The following is a 17,847-nucleotide window of genomic DNA, read 5'->3' on the forward strand; positions in this document are numbered from 1 at the left end:
TGTGAGCATCCAGGTGGCGTAGCAGGTCGTTGACCGCTTCCTCTTGGATTATGGGGGGTTCATCCTGCTCGCCATCCCTGTCTTCCAGCTCAGGGGGCCGAGTACCCTGAGGATAACTGGTCTGCCTGTTAAAGACTGAGGCAAAGAAGGCATTAAGTACCTCAGCCTTTTCCTCATCCTCGGTGACAATGTTCCCCCCCGCATCCAATAAAGGATGGAGATTCTCCCTGGCTCTCTTCTTGTCATTGATATATTTGTAAAAACATTTTTTGCTGTCTTTAACGACAGCGGCCAGGTTGCGTTCTAGCTGGGCTTTTGCCTTTCTCATTTCCTCTCTGCATTTAAACCCCACTGTTCATTTGCTCCCTCTACAAGTACATTCCTTCCCAGCAACAAACAGAGCCCACTACATCCCAGTCCAAGTATTTCTTCCCCCTGCTTTATGGAGGAACATGTAAAGACAATCAGGGGGTAAAGATGACTTCCTGTTGAAACTAATGTCAAAATAAGAAAGTAGTTGTCCTAAATCCCAGCCAAGCAACTTGGAAGTGTTTGATGTTTATCCCTTGTGAGAAGGGTGAGGTGGGAACAGGCTTTATACTGGTGAACGGGCCCATTTTTGCCCTCTGGTAAAAAGCCTGCCGAAGAAACTGCGTGAACTTCTCGCTGAAGTCTTGAACAAGATTCATTCCAGGCAAGTACCTTCCTGTCTCCCCATACTGCAAGAGGAATGCTTAACCCTGTATTCCTGAAGCCTTAACTGTGCATTCAAGAGCGCAGCCAGGTACTGGGCAGCTCCTAGTGAAGCAGCAGTAACGGCAGTTGTGTTCTGTTGGTCCTGAATCCCGTCTCTGCTTAAAAGCATATTGACAAAACTGTACATGACAGAGGTTGAAATGAACACAAAAGGAGCAGGAGCATTTTGAGGCCGTATCAGTACTTGCATCCGTAAGTCCCAACACCATCTCGTCTAGTTCACTGGGATACTACACCCCAAGCCAGGGTGAGTGCGTGCTATGGAAGGGCTCCTTTTTTGCATTTGACCTGGCTTTGAGGTACACAACAGCAGAAAACCAACCTTTGAGTGAAGTTATTTTTTCCGTGAAAATCACTTAGTAGTTAGTAACCTTAAAACAGAAAATGAAGCGGCAAAACTGTAAGAAACCAGCTCCTTCTAGCAGCAGCACTACGTGAGTTACTCAGTTACCAAGAGAATTCATTTTCAGTGGCATTTGAGAAACCATACGCCAGTGACAGAGGAGCCACAGGTAACAAACGTTCTTTATTCTCAGGTCTCGAGACATTATCATAATTTGACGGTTTTTATTTGTACTGTATAAAAACTTGCACTGAGTCAAAGTAATAAAAGCCCAGTCATCTGCATCAATGACGTTTTAAGAAATTTCAGAATAGCGGTTAAGGGATTCATCCACGTATCGATAAATAAGATGTAACGGGTACCACTCATCCCTTTGTTCAGAGGGCGTTTAAGGCTTTGTTTCCAACACTATTGGGGCCTACAACTTCTCTATCAGTATTGCAGAAGCACCTCCTCCTCCATTGCAAATTCCTGCAAGACCATATTGTCCTTGTTTCAGCGCGTGGGCCATGTGAACAACGATTCTTGCTCCAGACATTCTACATAAAAGAAAAAATGTACATAGCTCAGTTTAAAGGAAATTCTTAATTTGACCCACACAGGATAGTTGGCAGACTATAGCACTGACTCACGGGAGGGGAAAAAACCACCAACAAAAAGACCAAACCAACCCTTTCGTCTACGTTCAGATGCAATGCAGGTTATTTTTCTCTAGCTACAGTACTTAACAAGCAGAAGGATTCTTATGCATACACAAACAAAAACTCCATGTTTGGCTAAAGTTTCTTCCGGAAAAGGAAATCGCCTCTAAGGAAGTCTGTTTATTACGAAGTATCTCTACATGTAGCAAAGCTCTTTCAAAGAAGGTAACGAATCTACCACAGAAACCAAAGCCACAGGACGATCAATTTCAAACCGTTTCTTATTTGCTTACAACTTGATATACTGCAGCATGCCACTCCGATCCACCTAATGTGCAAAACCAGACGTTTCAAGTTTGTCATTAGACTGTTGAAATTAACTTTTAAGGCCAAAAAATCATATTCCCTTATCAGAAGAAGCTGATGCTGCAAAGGAGATGTCAGCATCCTTGCGGGGTTATGCCTCGATTAGAGCTTTTTACGAACCGTGAAGTACTCCTACTTGCTCCCGAGGTACAACGTGGTTACTTCACAGCTATATTTACTTACAGGTTTTGAAATGGCTTTTTCCTCATAGGCCTGGACCGTGGAGCACGATCACCCTTAGGGAGTTTTAATGGGATGTACTTAAGTCATGAGTAAGTTCCAGCCGTTGGGGAACACGGCAGGTGATCTGACTCCTCTAACCAGATGACAGAACTTCAACCAAAAGACCCACCAACCTCCCCCAGGCTATCCCTGCCTGCTGCATTAGGTGGATTCACTACCAAAAGAGCTTCGACGAGACCTGGAATTTCGCTTTGCACGTGTAAGAAAAATAAAAGTCCCTGTACCGTATCCTTCACTATTTTCCTAAGCTTACCTGTAAATTTTACTAGCTTAACTACTTGATTAATTATTATTGTTTATTCTGTCATGTTAATAGTGATTTGCTTTTAATACTTCATAAATCCATATAGCTACGGTAACAAGCAAACCCTTTATAGAAGTAGGTGATAACTAACTGTGAAGAGAAAAATGGGATCCTGCTCTTTTCAAGGTACCCTGAAATTTAACACCTGAATTAAAGTCACTATGTACTTGGCAGGAAACTTCCTATTACCCTTCCTACTTGCATTAAATTCGAGAATAAAGGTAAATGTGTTAGCAGTATGTCTAGAAAGCCACGCCTCTGTGCAGAACAAAAACCCGTGCTGATTTTACTTACCCTATTGGATGTCCAAGAGAGACGGCGCCTCCGTTAATGTTTACTTTTTGCGGATCAATACCCAGCATTTTAATATTGGCCAGCACCACAACACTGAATGCTTCGTTGATTTCCCACATTGCAATATCTTCTTTTTTCAGGCCTGTCTCACTTAGAATCTAGAAATAATAATAAAACCAATTACTACTACAAAAAAAATTAGGAAGCTAATTATAGAAATAATTGGGTCTATTTTGAAGTCGGTGACTCAGGCTGCCCATAGCCTGATTCAAGTTCACGTTTCGGAACCTCTTTGTCAGATGGGAAAAAGCAAAATTGAGGTACTGAAGCACAAACTTGAGTTGTCACAAAAGAAGGAATGGAGAGCGCCCTGCGCCAAGAATACGTTTGCATCACACTTGTACTAAGACCGCTGCTACAGTAAGTACATGTAAACCGATGCAGTATTGCCTCACGCCATACACTTGTCGTCAGTTCCTTTTTGAACTAGTTGATACTTGTATAACTGTATTTATTTTGCCTTTTAGCCATACTAGCTGCAAAGCTTCAAAAGTGTAAACAAGCCCAAAGTTGGTGAAAGCAGTATAAAACAATATTCTCTTTCAAAATAGGTGTGAGAAATTTGTTACTCTGAAAATCTGCGTTCTAGCCTCGATCCTCTAAAAAACGTGCTCTTTTGTATTTACGACGTAATTATAATTTCGATCTGAATTACAGGAAGATCCACTGAGGGATGAACCGATGATCCAGTGCTTTTTCAAAAATCACTCCGTTTTATTCCTACCTTGGGAACAGCATGTGCAGGTGCAATTGGGAAGTCAATGGGATCAACAGCAGCATCTGCAAAAGCTGTAAAAATCACAAAAGCTGTTTAAAGACCTTTTGGTTTTGCCATACACGGTTTTTATTTGTGCAAGCCGCAAACCCAGCCAAGATAGAAAAATTCTGAATATAACGGTCCATGAAATAGATACATCTAAAGTCTAGTGCCTTAAGTGAGCCGCATTATAACATTTTCATATTTTTAATATTATTCCATATAGAAAACTGTTTATGATCAAAAGCCTGCTGGCACGACAATTGAAATTTCACGGGCTGTATTGAGAAGATGCAGCCGTAATGCCTAAGGGCTCACCTGTTCTGTCCCATGACAGAAACGTCAGATAACCGGCCAGACAGGACTCCCAGCCTGAGTCCTGCTGGGAGGCTCAGGGAGCATTTTCCAGGACTGTACTCAAAGATAAGAAAGGTAAAAGCTTACCTACTATCCGTGCCAATGGTTTGACTTTCAGTCTCCTGGCCGCCTCTGTGGTCATCAGCACCAAAGCAGCTGCTCCATCATTCAGCGTACTGGCGTTAGCAGCTGTAACTGTTCCTAGAAAAGGTACAGCATTGTTTAAGCAGAGGGGAAAGCGTGATATAGCTCGGGTATATCCTGTTAATGATTTTTTTTTACCGTAGGCCCTTGAACATAAGGTCTCAACAATACGGTGATAGCTGTTGCACCGAGCTGACTAAAAATGAGTTGTTTTTCTAAATCAGTTTGATTAAACAAGTTCAATCAATCATCACGTGTATTCGTATCTTTATCCAAGTGCCGGTTTAGATCATGCCTTCCACGTCAGCTGCACTGCTGGCATTAACACAGAATTCCAGCTCAAAAAGGGCTGTGAATGAGCGGCAACTTCGATTCAGCCAGAAAGATTTATCAATTGCAGATTCGGGGAAGTGACCGGTAACTATGCAAAGGCACTCCAGCTCCCACTGAAACAAGAGCTTATACTTGGCGGCGACCAAGGCAATAGCTAAATTGAAACCAATCTGTTTAATTCTTTTTTAAAGTGAATGTCCAAAACCAGAGGTTTTCACTGGTTTAAGGTTCTTGGACCGTCTTTTAATCCAAGCCAGTTCATGCCGTTGTGAAGCATGTTTCTTTATCTTAGCAGACATTTAAAAGTTAACGGACTACTGTTGGGCATTCAAGCTCTTGTGAACAGCACTCTTCACTGTAACAGCGTATCCTTGCACTCGGTAGAAAATTAAGCAGTTAATTTAACAATATTTACCATTTTCTTTTTGGAAAACAGCTTTCAGCTTTGGAACTTTACTAAAATCAACACGTTTGTATTCTTCATCTTCTTTCACTTCTGTATCCGGCTTTCCTGAAATTCAGATTTGGTTTAGTATTTTATAGTACAGTCCATTCTTAAGACGTTCTAACACAGTACTTTGATTAAATGCTGCCTTATTTGAGCAACTTACTTCTGTAGAAAAATGTAAACTCATGTAAAATGCATGTCAAGAAATATGCTGAAATTAATGAAATAATGAATGAAAACTGAAAAAAAAATTATTCCTTAATCTAATTTATTCACAGCAAATCCAGTTGTACTTCCTGGTGGCTGAATGAAAGGGACAAAGAACGTATCTTTAAGGTAATTAATAGGGAAATTAAAACACAGATGTCCTCAAGCCATACTAAGTAAGTTCAATAGCTAGCCTTCCACTTACATAAAAAAGGAAGATGATATGGTATGTAACATTAAAGAAAAATTAAAACCCAAAACCAGATCACAGGCCACGGACTGCTGTTCACCAGAAAGTCTGCGTAACAGAAAATTCTTAGCTGATCTAAAATTAGTGTTCCTGACACCTGCATGTTTAAACAACACAATTTTCACTGAACACAGGACAATGTTACGGCTTTCAATGAGAAACAAAATTCATTTTATCACACCTTTCCATAATACCTTTTTTTGAAATAGTGACAGGAACTATTTCATTTTTCAGTATTCCTGAATCCCAGGCTGTTTTGCTCTTAGTGTAAGAGCCTATGGCGAAAGTGTCTTGTTCCTCTCGCGAAATAGTAAACTTCTTTGCAGTATTCTCAGCACAGTTGCCCTTGGAGAAAACCAGGCACGTTAGGTTTGGTATTTCTGGAGACGTGAACTACAAACGTAGCTGAAAAAACTCAACCAGCAGATTTCCAGAATTGAATGTGACTAATATTTGGTGTCCACTTCTAATTTACACAGTCATGATCAAATAGTAACTTCTGGTTTTGGAATATGAACTTCAGATTTAGCAAACGTTTTCTGGATCCAGATTATGAAAGCCGTGAAGGAACATTCATTACAAGGCTTTTTTTTAAGTTAAAAAACTGCATGCAAAAGTAAGTTTTAAAGTATTTAAGGTTGATATCTTCAGAGACTGAAGAGCATTGCTCAGCCACAGAACAGTATGTTTACATCATCTTACTAGTGTTTTCATTCCATTATTAGCCTGTCTGTTCCAAAGGTTACAAGAACAGGTCAACACACAGGGCTTATTTAGCCTTCGGGATCTGATACTCTAAAAACTGTACAAATAGAAGTATGTATACCTTTTGCCTAATAACAGGAATGAAATAAGTAGAATGAAACAATTTTCTATATAGGTCAATTATAATCATAATTATACAATCATAATTCATTACCAACACTGTCTAAATACCTGGTGACAAAACTAAAAAAAAGACAGACACTCATTTAGGCAACCTGAAAGATTTGTTCTAACAGGTTTTGTTCCAGCTTCTCATTTCTGTAGAAAACTCACTGAATCGACACAAAACCCTTTAGTACTGTGCTCCTCCAGTCTTCCAACAAGCAAGTTCACTTCTGTGCAGTTAAAGAATTTAAAGTCTCCATAGCACCAACAACGTAGTCTATTGCCGAAACATAGACAAGTGTAAGCTCCTAAAGCCGTCGGATGGGCCTTTCTGTATATTCTCACAAAGACTGTTAAGGTTTTCCAAGCAACCTACAGCTGCTTGTCTATAATAAAGACAAAAGGTTCTGAAATATTGTCCCACTCTATTAAAACCTCCTGTATTATAACCAACTTCTGGAGTTTTCCCCCATATACAGGAACTAGCAAAGCCACTATTTGCATTCCTATAAAAATCCTCACAATCAAAATCCATTTTGGCTGAAATGTGGGAGTGGATTTCAACCAATAGCCTAAGCAGAGTGCGCTATACTGCAAAAAGAATAAATCACGCACGGAAGCAGTGAGGTCTGTATCAAATATATGGATCACAGTAGAATATTCTTCATGACAACTTTTCCTGTACACCAGCAAGAACACTAACTGATCAATCAATAATGCCCTACAATTGTGAATTACCAGAGGCAGAGGTCAGAAATATTCGTAAACTGAAAGTAGCCGTTCTCTTTTCAACTGTTCTTCCCTGATGCTTGTTCTTCGCTATCTGCTATCAGTTGTTTTCCAAACCCATTCTAAGTTTGCAGTCGTTTGTCCAATTTAAGTTACCATGCTGATGAGTAAGCACATCAGCTGACTCAAACCTTCCAACAGAAGATATGAGGTATGTACATTGGGGGAGGGAAAATAAACATGTGAGCCTGCCGAACCGTACAGAGTAGGTGCCGTCAAAGACATCACATAACTTGACTGCTCTCTCCCACAGATGGAGCAACAGCAATCTATCAGTAGCAGAATTTTATTTTTTAATCCCTGCTCTAGGCTATTCAGACTTCAATCAGAGACAGATAAATATTAACACGCAATTTGCTATTCTGTTTTGGTCTTCTGTCTAGCCCCTCCATTACAGTTACTATAGGAAGCCTGGAAATGGAAGACGTTCTCCTCCTCCGTTAACGTTATTCCTCATTTCTAGGTTTGCTAGATGAAGCAGTTCCATAATAATTATAAGCAAGCTCTTCAAAGCTGCATCAGCCCTATGGTTGATACTTTAGTACTATACAGGAATACTTACCATATGGATATGGTTATAAGCATCTGTCAGCCCATCTTTTACTATCAGGTCTTCCAGCTTTACTCCTCCATATGGCGTTGATCCTCTGCTCATTGTATAGGGAACATTAGACATGCTCTCCATTCCACCAGCAACCATTACATCCTGCTCAAAGGAAACAAGTGAAAATTATTAATAATGCAGCGTGTTGTCTATGACTTCTTGTAGGAACAAGTGTTAACAAAAGCTTAAGCATGGACGCTTTATATTTCTGAGGAGTCTTAGAGAAAGAGGGAAGAAAATCTTTATGCATTTAAAAAGCAAACAGCAGGAACAGCAGCTGAAGGCAGTTAATCCACCCTGACAGAACAACTGGACTTCTATCTTGTATGCAGCTTCAGAAAGCTGCAAGAGCCATGTCAGTCTCTTGCACTTTTACTTCAAAAGCTTCCGAGATCAAATTATAAATTTAACTTTAAACACTTTCTTTTTCTGTAAATTTCTCATTTTTGTTCTTCATTTGCAGCTCCGTATCCCTATGGAACAAGCAACAGTCAGAATCTGAGACCAGTAAGACGAGACAGAGATTTACAAGTACCTGCAGTTTTACATAATATTGTTTCATCTTACTAAGTAAAGAAAGATGACTTATAATATGGTTTTATCATCTGAAAAGGCCAGCAAAAAGAGAGATGTTAATAATTAATGATTACTGAACTTGAATTAAGCTGAATCATTATGGGCATTTATAAATTAGTACACTTTTCAAGCTGAGACAAAGCAAACAAACAGAAAACCTACAAACAGCAAGGCTATAAGGACCGTAAGTATTCCTACTGTTCATCAGGCTATACCCCCAAAATCCCTAGGAACTCACGATGTGAAGAACAGACACAGTTGTGTTTAACGGCATATTTGAAATATGGATAAACATATGAAAAATACACACACAGCAGCGTGAGTCTTTAAGAGTTCAATAGTGCTGTTAATATAAATTCAAAAAGATTTTACATCAAAACAGCAATAAGAAAAAGACGAAAGCTTTTTCAGTTTCTTTAAATTAAGACTCAGAGAAATAACGGTTTAGTTCAGAACAGATTATAAACTAGATCCAGGAACAGTGACATGAAGTAATAAAGAAAAGAAAGAAGGCTGGAGACAAACTGGAAAGGCAGATAAATCGAAAGGGCAGTTGAGACATGGAAGCAGCAACAGATCAGAGAAAGAAGAGTCCCTGGCATTTCAGTTCCATAAAGTGAAAGACTTGGAGGCAGAGTTAATACAATTGTTCATACGATGATTTACGCTGACTCCAGCCACTGGGAACCATCACTGACTTTCATACCACAGATACCTCACAGTCTGCAGCCAGGAAAAACAAACAAATACTAAAAAAACCCATAATTCATAGCTCCAAGAGACTAATAACTGGCAGAGTCTCTGCTTTTGCTGAGACGGGCAGCACAGCGTGTATGATTAGCTCAGCTGAAAACTCCCGTTCTCTTCAGAGCTCATGGCCTGCATCCGTCAAACCAACCAAACGCACAACCACTCTCATGAAGTCATTGGATGTAAATTACTAAATCCAAATGTAGCTGTTTACACAGACGTGCTGGGCCTGGTTCGAAGTCCAGTGACAAGACTTCCACCGACTTCAGTAGGCACTGGACAAAGTGCCGTTCTCCGCAGAGCAAGGCCAAAGCAATATACCCGAGTTGCTAAACTCAGCTATACTGTTATTTTCACAGAAGGGACAACAAAACTTAAATATTTTACTTTTGTTCAAAAAAAAAAAAGAATAGCAAGTACATTTCTCACTAATGAGCCACTTACTTTGTAAACCGAAAACTTACATTGAACTGACAATACTTTCACTTCAGAGAAGGGGAGATGTTGCCAAAATGCTTTGAGTATGGAATTAAAAACAAAATTGAAATGTCTTCCTTCACGTTCACACTTCTTCCATATTCTTTGCTGCATAGGATTTAACGGCTTGCTGAAGATGGTGTATCCTCCCATCCTCCCATTAAGTGATACTATTTGCCCCATCATATAGAGAATCTTAGAACACAGCTGACAGATGAGCAATTCTCCTCCATCAAGCTCTCTTCAATGAAAACACTTACTCAGCAACAATAGATTCCGCTTCTTCTAAAACAATAAAAACGCCTAGAACATCTTTAATGTACTTGGAAACTACATTGCTTTAGTATGCCTATATAATTCACTTAAGTGTTTAAAGTGTCTGAAAGTCAAGATTAAACGCATTTCAGCAAAAACTAAGTCTATAAAAATGTCTTCAATTTTTCAAACCAGAAAGCTTGAAAATTCCCTTCATTATTTTTTGGGGGTAAGAGCAGTAGGGAGAGGATGTAAACACCCCCCAAAAAATCCACCTTATTTGCTCAGCTCTAAAAATACATCTGACAATTTCCTAACTATAACACAATTTTTTTCTGTTTTAAACCAAAACACACTTCAGTGACTATAAAATTAAGGTTGCATAAGCAAAACGAAACCCGGCTAATTAGCTTTATTATCCCAAGTCAAAACACAGTCCCAAATCAAAGAGCACAGTCATTAGTAGGACAGGATCTACAACATTAGTTGTGTGTTTTTTCCATAAAACAGCACTAAAATTCACATACCTGACTCCCACACATCAGGCTTTGTGCTGCCATCATGATTGATTTCATTCCTGAAGCACAGACTTTATTGACAGTTGTAGTAGGAGTGCAGATTGGTAGACCTGAGCCAAAGAAGTTGTACAAACAACTGTATTATTTAAAGGGTAGACTAACACTTTATTGTTGTTTCAGCAATATTTCATCTGGGACCTTTTTTTGTCTAAGCCCAGGGCGTCCAGCTTGCACTATTCAGCCTGCCAGGGCAATTTATCGACCCTCACCCCTAGTTGCTATCCTTCTTGGAGGCTCTTGCTGCTTCTCCCCTTCAGACAGCAGACTTGTGATAAGGGAGCAAGCAAATGAGGAATCGGGAGACAGATCAGGGAAGCAACTCCAGAACTACTCCTCCTCCTGACACCCCAATCCCTGTCTCTAAGAAGCATTCAATATTGAAAAGGCATAAACAAGCTGTAGAATTTAGCAACTGGCAACACGACAGACCCCAGAAGTACAGGGACTGTAAACACAAGCAGTACTGAACAAGACCAAAAGTGCTAGGTGTCAGTGTCATTCACGTGGTTATTATTGAGTTACTACTGTTATTGAGCATTCATGGCAATAGCTTTGGGCTCTGCTGTGCGCAGCTCGGCTCAAGACCATTGCATCACTGCCTCTACCCTAGGCTTGCTCTCTAGCATTACGGCTTGGCTACCAGCACGTCACCTCCATACCAGCAGTGAGATGGGGAAACCAGCCAGGGGAAGGAAGAGAGCCATATTCATCCCTTTGCTTCACACGGAAGCAGTTCCTTCTTTTTCAGAAAAGTACAGGGGCAGAGCCAAGAAAGCATCCAGTTCTTCCCTGACCCATAGAGCTTCCTAGCATCATGCTAAGGTATGGAATCCCATCCCTACAGCAAAAGGGAGAAGAAAATAATTCCTGAACCCCAACATTTGTGCTGCAGTTAACGTTATAGAGTGATTCCTTCCAGTGCCAGCTTGACTCCACAGGAAGAGGAGTGTAATGACATACTCTTATCTGCAGTTTATGGAAACTCACAGACCCCTTATCCAATAAGGCTTAAGAGTAATGATACACCGAAGAAAAAAAGTCAGTTTCACGGAAGATTCAAAGAGCAGCATCCATCATTAGCATAAAGTGCTCTGGAAGTAGCAGCCTGGTCTCTAGCATCTTCTCCAGGTTCTGCAAACACCGTAGGCGGTAACACCCATTGTGCATAGGAAAATAGATTCCTGAGGACGCACAATTAGGCTCACTTATATGAGCACAACATACACCCTTCACCCACCACAGGGAAAAAAGCAGGCACAGACTGTCTTGACAAAAGGCTGAGCACCGCTCTGCTTTAACTCATAGCTCAATCATCTATACTGTCTACGTAAAGACAGAAAACCTTTAATCCCAGAATCAAGAGAATTAATACCTGCACCCAGGACTGCTTGTCTTGCTGGAGCTTGTCCTTGTCCAGCCTGCAAGACATTACCCATATATGCTTCTTTCACTTCTTCTGCAGGGATACCTATAAAACAAAATTGTTTCAATTCGGGATTCTTTGCACGGAAGATGTAACTCCCTTTTATGAACCTTCCCATTGAAGTTTTCTATCAAAGACTGATGAAACATGCCATGTCCAACCTGTGTTGCCAAAAGCAGCACACAGGCCCCTGTTAGGTGCATGCCGGATCGCTACTCTCATATTCATGGAACATGGTGAACTGGTGACCCCCACAGAACAGAATTCCCTTGTTACCCTGCAGGACAAGCTACAGTTAGCTAACCAAAGCGAACATTTCTAAGTCTCACTAGCCACCTGATCAGCTCAATTTACATGGATGGTTAAATGCACAAAACTTTCTACCTGCCACAATTATGTCTAAAGGAACAGTTCTGTTTGTTTGTTTGTTTAACAGGGGTGAGCCAAGGCCACAGCTAGCTACCACCAGACAGAAGAGGCCTGCTCTCCCCCTGCACCTCTTACAACAGCCCTGGTGTTCAAGTTCTTGTAATATGCTGTTTCAAGAAGCCAAATTTGTAGAAAATTAACCCTCCTCTCCCCCCAAAAGACTTTTTTGCTAATTTGAATCCATCAATAGACTCACAAGGGTGTCCTACAAGCATAAGTGCCAATGGAAAAAATGGGCAGGAAAAGGAAGGGCCACTGGTTTCAGCAATAAGTAGCCTTTGCATCAGCTTAGGTGTCTCATAAAACCCCACCCCAGAAAAACAATTAGCATGTTCCATCAGATTTGGATTAGCACAGATATCCCTAAGTAATATTCTGCTCCTAGAAGCAGCACTTAACTCAGATTGAAACACAGCCCAACAGTCAACTTTACTTAAATACCATTTTTGGATAAAGACTTAAGAACGCTACAGCAGCAAAAACCACAGGATCTTTTGTTTACCAAGCAACTTAAAAGACACAGACTGATACTGTTCTGAGCCACTTGAGGTTTTCTTTGTCACAGAAAAAATATTTACATATACCTGCTCTGTCAATTGCTCCCTTAATTGCAATGGAACCAAGTTTAGTGGCTGGCAATGACGAAAGAGATCCTTGGAAAGATCCAATCGGTGTCCTTACAGCACTTGCTATCACCACCTCCTAAGAGGAGAAGCATGGAGTAAAAGTCACAGTCTCTCTCACGCGTGCCCACATATACCAGTATTTTTTAAATTTATCCACTTCTACTCTTTCATTCATGTCACAGCTTCCCTTTTATCCTGCAAGTGTTTCAGAATACTAAAATAATGTTTATTAATGCATGCAGCATGGGGAATAAACATAAAGAATTAAAGATAGGTGTGCAGTTGCAGGACTACAATCTTGTTGGGATCACGAAGCCGTGGTGGGATGGCTCCCATGGCTGGAGTGCTGCCACGGAGGGATATGGGCTCTCTAGAAGGACAGGCCAAGGAGACAAGGAGGCGGGGTTGCCCTTTATGTGAGAGAACACCTGGAACGCACTGAGCTCAGCCTTGGGATGGATGATGCTTGAAAGAGTCCCAAGGCCCTGGTGGGAGGAGGGGTCAAGGCAAGCTGGTTAATATTTGAGGATTACCCCCTCCAAGCTCAACAGCAGTCCATTCCAACAAGCAGGAAGTCAGGTGAAAATACCAGGAGGTCTGCATGGATGACCAAAACTCACACACAAAAAGGAAGCATACAGAAGGTGGAAGTAGGGACAAGGAACCTGGGAGACACTGTCCGAGCATGCAGTGACAAGGTTATGAAAGCCAAAGCCCAAATGGAATTGAATCTGGCAAGGGATGTCAAAGGCAACAAGAAGGGCTTCCAAAAGCACCTAGGAGGCAAAAGGAAGTCTAGGGAAAATGTGAGCCTGCTGCTGAATGGGGCAGGGGACCTGGTGACACAGGACACGGAAAAAGCTGAGGTACTGAATACTGTCTTTGCCTCAGTCTTCACTAGTAAGACCAGCCTTCAGGAATCCAAGGCCCCAGAGACCAGGGGGGAAGTTTAGAGCAAGGAAGGTGTACCCTTGGTGGAAGAGGATCAGCTCGGGGAATACTTAAGCAAACTGGACATACGTAAATCCATGGGCCCTGCTGTGATGCACCCACGAGTGCTGAGGGAGCTGGCAGATGTCTTTGCAAGGTCACTCTCGATAATCTTGGAATGGTCACGGCAACTGTGAGAGGTGCCCAAGGACTGGAGGAAAGCAAACGTCACTCCTATCTTCAAGAAGGGCAAGAAGGAGGACCCAGGGAACTACAGGCCGGTCAGCCTCACCTCGATTCCTGAGAAAGTGATGAAACAAGCTAATCCTGGAAATCATTTCCAGGTACATGAACAACAAGAAAATCATCAGGAGTCATCAGCATGGATTCACCAAGAGGAAGTCATGCTCAACCAACCTGATAACCTTCTACAGTGAAATGATTGGCTTGGCAGATGCAGGGAGAGCAGTGGACGTTGTCTGCCTAGACTTTGGTAAGGCTTTCAACACTGTCTCCCATAAGATCTTCACAGAGAAGCTGTCGATGTACAGGCTAGATGGGCAGTGAGGTAGACTGAAAAGTGGCTGAATGGCCAGGTCCAGAGGGTGGTGATCAGTGGCATGAAGTCTGGTTGGAGGCCAATAACTAGCAATGTACCCCAGGGGTCAATACTGGGCCCAATCCTATTTAACATCTTCATTAATGATCTGGATGATGGTGCAGAGTGTACCCGCAGCAAGTTTGCTGGTGACACCAAACTGGGAGCAGTGGCTGATAGGCCAGGGGGTCATGCTGCCATCCAGAGGGACCTCGACAGGCTGGAGAAATGGGCCCACAGCAACGTCCTGAAGTTCAACAAAGAGAAGTGCAAAGTCCTGCATCTGAGGAGCAACCCCATGCACCAGGACATGCTGGGGGACACCCAGCTGGAAAGAAGCTTTGCAGAAAAGGACCTGGGGGTCCTGGTGGACACGAGGTTGAACATGAGCCAGCAATGGGCCCTTGCAGCAAAGAAGGCTAATGGCATCCTAAGCTGCATTAGACAAAATATTGCCAGCAGGTTGAGGGAGGTGATCCTTCCCCTCTACTCAGCACTGGTGACGTCACATCTGGGGTGCTGTGTCCAGTTCTGGGCTCCCCAGTACAAGAGAGATATGGACATGGTGGAGAGAGTCCAGCGAAGGGCCATGAAGATGATGAAGGGACTGGAGCATCTGACATACAAGGAAAGGCTGAGAGAGCTGGGACTGCTCAGCCTGGAGAAGAGAAGGTTCAGGGGGACCTCATCCGTGTATATTAATACCTGAAGGGAGGGTGCAAAAGGGACGGATCCAGGCTTTTTTCAGTGGTGCCCAGGCACAGGACTGGAGGCAATGGGCACAAACTGACACACAGGAGGGTTCCTCTGAACGTCAGGAAATACTTTTTCATTGTGAGGGTGACCAAGCATTGGAACAGGTTGCCCAGAGAGGTTGTGGAGTCTCCATTGGAGATATTCAAAAGCACCCAGGTCCCAGCATAATGCATAAGCAGTAGTTTAAGACATGGTATGACATTCAGCTCTATACCTAGTAGCCCCTCAAAACAGATTTACTCTTATTTTGCCTCTGAGCCTTAGTGCTACATCAACGTGTCTACCTGCTAACCCTGTGAGAGTAGCATGAGGAGCTGGCACAAAAAAGATGCACATTTCAGACCTCTGGCTGCCCCTGGATGGCTACTGAGAAGCAGCAATGAATGCCTCCAGCTGTGCTGGTTTCAGTGGAAGTTAGACGCAAAGCTTTACAGGGTCTCACCACAAGTTCTTTATTTAGAGAGACAAGCAAAGAACAAAACACTAGAAAATACCTAAACCAAAAAAAAGACAAATTATACTTGTTTAAAACTCAGAAGGTCTGCCTGTTTCTGTAACCCCCTCTTCATCCACTTCAGCGATAGTAACATACTTGTCCTCATCTTCTACGTTGTAACAGCAAGTTGCAGGATAACACACAAACAACCTCAAAGGGATTAGTTGGCATCAGCTTTATTTTCCAATAAGGGGTAGATAGTCGCATTAAGTTAGCTGACACACTTCTAACCAATTCTGTCCCACAGTACCTAACAATTAGCAAAACAAAATAAAAAAGGAAATCTGACTTTTATTCCAGATTTTGCAGTAAGGTGTGACTTGGGCACAAGTCACATTGTCTACAATGCAGATATTTTTGTGGTAACTTTTTTAAAAACCTCAGTGATTAAGAAACAGATTTAAAACAGTGATTTATTGCAGTCAGATGGTGCTTTATACTTACATTTAAAGTACGCTGTGATGCATAGCCACGGCTCATATACTTCAAAGCCTGAAAATAAGAAAGTCCTCAGCATTTCGTATTGAGAAAGCCAATATCACGACGTTTCAGTAATGTACCATTTTCATAGAAGTCATTATTTTAAAAAATAATATCTAAGAAACACTGGAAAAAATATTAGATCAAAAAACATAAAATGCCTTTTAAGAAAAGTGTAGTCTAGTACACAGTCTCACCATAACACCTGTGATAAAATATTTTCTGAAAAATAAGCAGATACTCCTTTAAAACCAAAACCCAATTCCTTTTGGCCAAGTCTGTTATGTACACATATAACATATGTCTAAACCAGGGAATGAGTGGTGCTATCTTGAAAAAGTTTACTAGTCCCTCTGTCTGCTTCTCTGGACTTTGGTTCATTCATTGCTATCATTAACTTCTCTGCTTTTTAAACAGTGGCAGTTTGTGTCTACAGCTTCATTTCACTGGCATTTCGTGAACCAAAATGAAGATAATTAATTCAGAATGCTAAAACAAAACATTAAAAAAACCACCAAAACAAAACCAAGAAAAAGAAAAAGGTATCACCTGAGCAGGCTAATTCCCCAGCTACTAGCTTCATCTAATTAATTAGTGTAAAAATACAAAGATACATCTGTAGGTATTATTTCATATATTAACAGAATTATCTTTCAACTAGTGGTTTGAAATATCAAGAGTTTAAGTCATTTCCTTAGACAACATTTCAGTATGCTGGAGACTTCTGGTCATTACTGAGTGAGAGCTAAATAAATACTAATTAAAACTAATAACTACTTAAGGACACTGCAAAAACACCATCAACTTTATAAATCAACAAATGCCTTCCGGTATTGTGTCCACAATATGAAAATTCAGTCTGTTTCTCTCTTCATTTGACAACCTTCGACTAACAAAAAAACAGATTTTTTTTCCTACTGCTTTTCAATTAGTTAGTTTTTTTCTAGCTCAGGTTGTAATAGCCAATGGAGAGTTTAAGTTAAACTTCCTCTGAAAAGGAATTATGTCTCTGCAGGGCTTTAATAAGAGGGCTTTCAAGGGTTAGTGTCAAAAAAAACCCCAACCCTAGCAAAGTAACATGCCCTTACTGTGCTACACCTGAAGGTTACCTTCGCAGTAAATTGGACAAAGCAGGCACTACTCCTCTAAGCGTAACTGGCATTCATGCTCTGTGTTAATTACAGACTTTTTAGAAAAAAAAAAACACCAAACCACTTTCTACAGCTGGTAAGACACAACCTACAGCTTTGCATGCGGCAATATGGCCAATCCACACGCAACCCAGTGCGGCGTGGATGCTTCACCTGCCCTTTTCTTCCTAGTACAGCTCCGTGCACCAGTGACAGGATTCCCAGCGCTCCAGGCAAACCGGGCCCCCCCCGCCCATAAAGTCAGTAGCGCCTCAGAGCAATCGCGTACTGCGGCCTGTCAGGCAGGAGCACTCACCTCCCAGCTGTCCTGCTGAGGAACCTACCTCACGCACACCAAGGCAGTACATTTGCTACCCGCTTCCCCTCCCGGCCTTGGCTAGAGAAAGCCTCTGACAGCTGCTACACATCCTTATCGCTGACGCGGGTAACAGATGGATATCGGGGCTTCGTAGGGCCGCCAATTACGAAGGAACGAGCTGACGAGCCGGGCGAGGGCCCCGGCCAGCCCGCTGCACTCCCAGCGCTGACAGGCGGTTATGAGGCAGTGGAAAAAGCC

At 41.8% G+C, this 17,847-nt stretch overlaps 1 protein-coding gene across 1 annotated transcript in view; it reads right to left on the reverse strand.

Moving 5' to 3' along the window:
* Positions 1–1,263: 1,263 nt before the first annotated feature.
* Positions 1,264–17,847, reverse strand: part of ACAT1 (acetyl-CoA acetyltransferase 1) — a 19,689-nt gene continuing 3,105 nt past the window's right edge. The window contains exons 4-14 of the mRNA XM_009335282.1: positions 16,105–16,152; positions 12,839–12,956; positions 11,775–11,870; positions 10,352–10,452; positions 7,725–7,868; positions 5,698–5,848; positions 5,014–5,109; positions 4,209–4,322; positions 3,732–3,796; positions 2,948–3,105; positions 1,264–1,638 (exon numbers count right to left, since the gene is read on the reverse strand). Coding sequence (XP_009333557.1) covers positions 1,518–1,638; positions 2,948–3,105; positions 3,732–3,796; positions 4,209–4,322; positions 5,014–5,109; positions 5,698–5,848; positions 7,725–7,868; positions 10,352–10,452; positions 11,775–11,870; positions 12,839–12,956; positions 16,105–16,152 — 1,212 coding nt within the window. The 3' untranslated portion in view covers positions 1,264–1,517. The remainder of the gene's footprint in view (positions 1,639–2,947; positions 3,106–3,731; positions 3,797–4,208; positions 4,323–5,013; positions 5,110–5,697; positions 5,849–7,724; positions 7,869–10,351; positions 10,453–11,774; positions 11,871–12,838; positions 12,957–16,104; positions 16,153–17,847) is intronic.

Source organism: Pygoscelis adeliae, unplaced genomic scaffold (assembly GCF_000699105.1).
Source record: "Pygoscelis adeliae isolate BGI_AS28 unplaced genomic scaffold, ASM69910v1 Scaffold142, whole genome shotgun sequence".
NCBI classification, from domain to species: Eukaryota; Metazoa; Chordata; class Aves; order Sphenisciformes; family Spheniscidae; genus Pygoscelis; species Pygoscelis adeliae.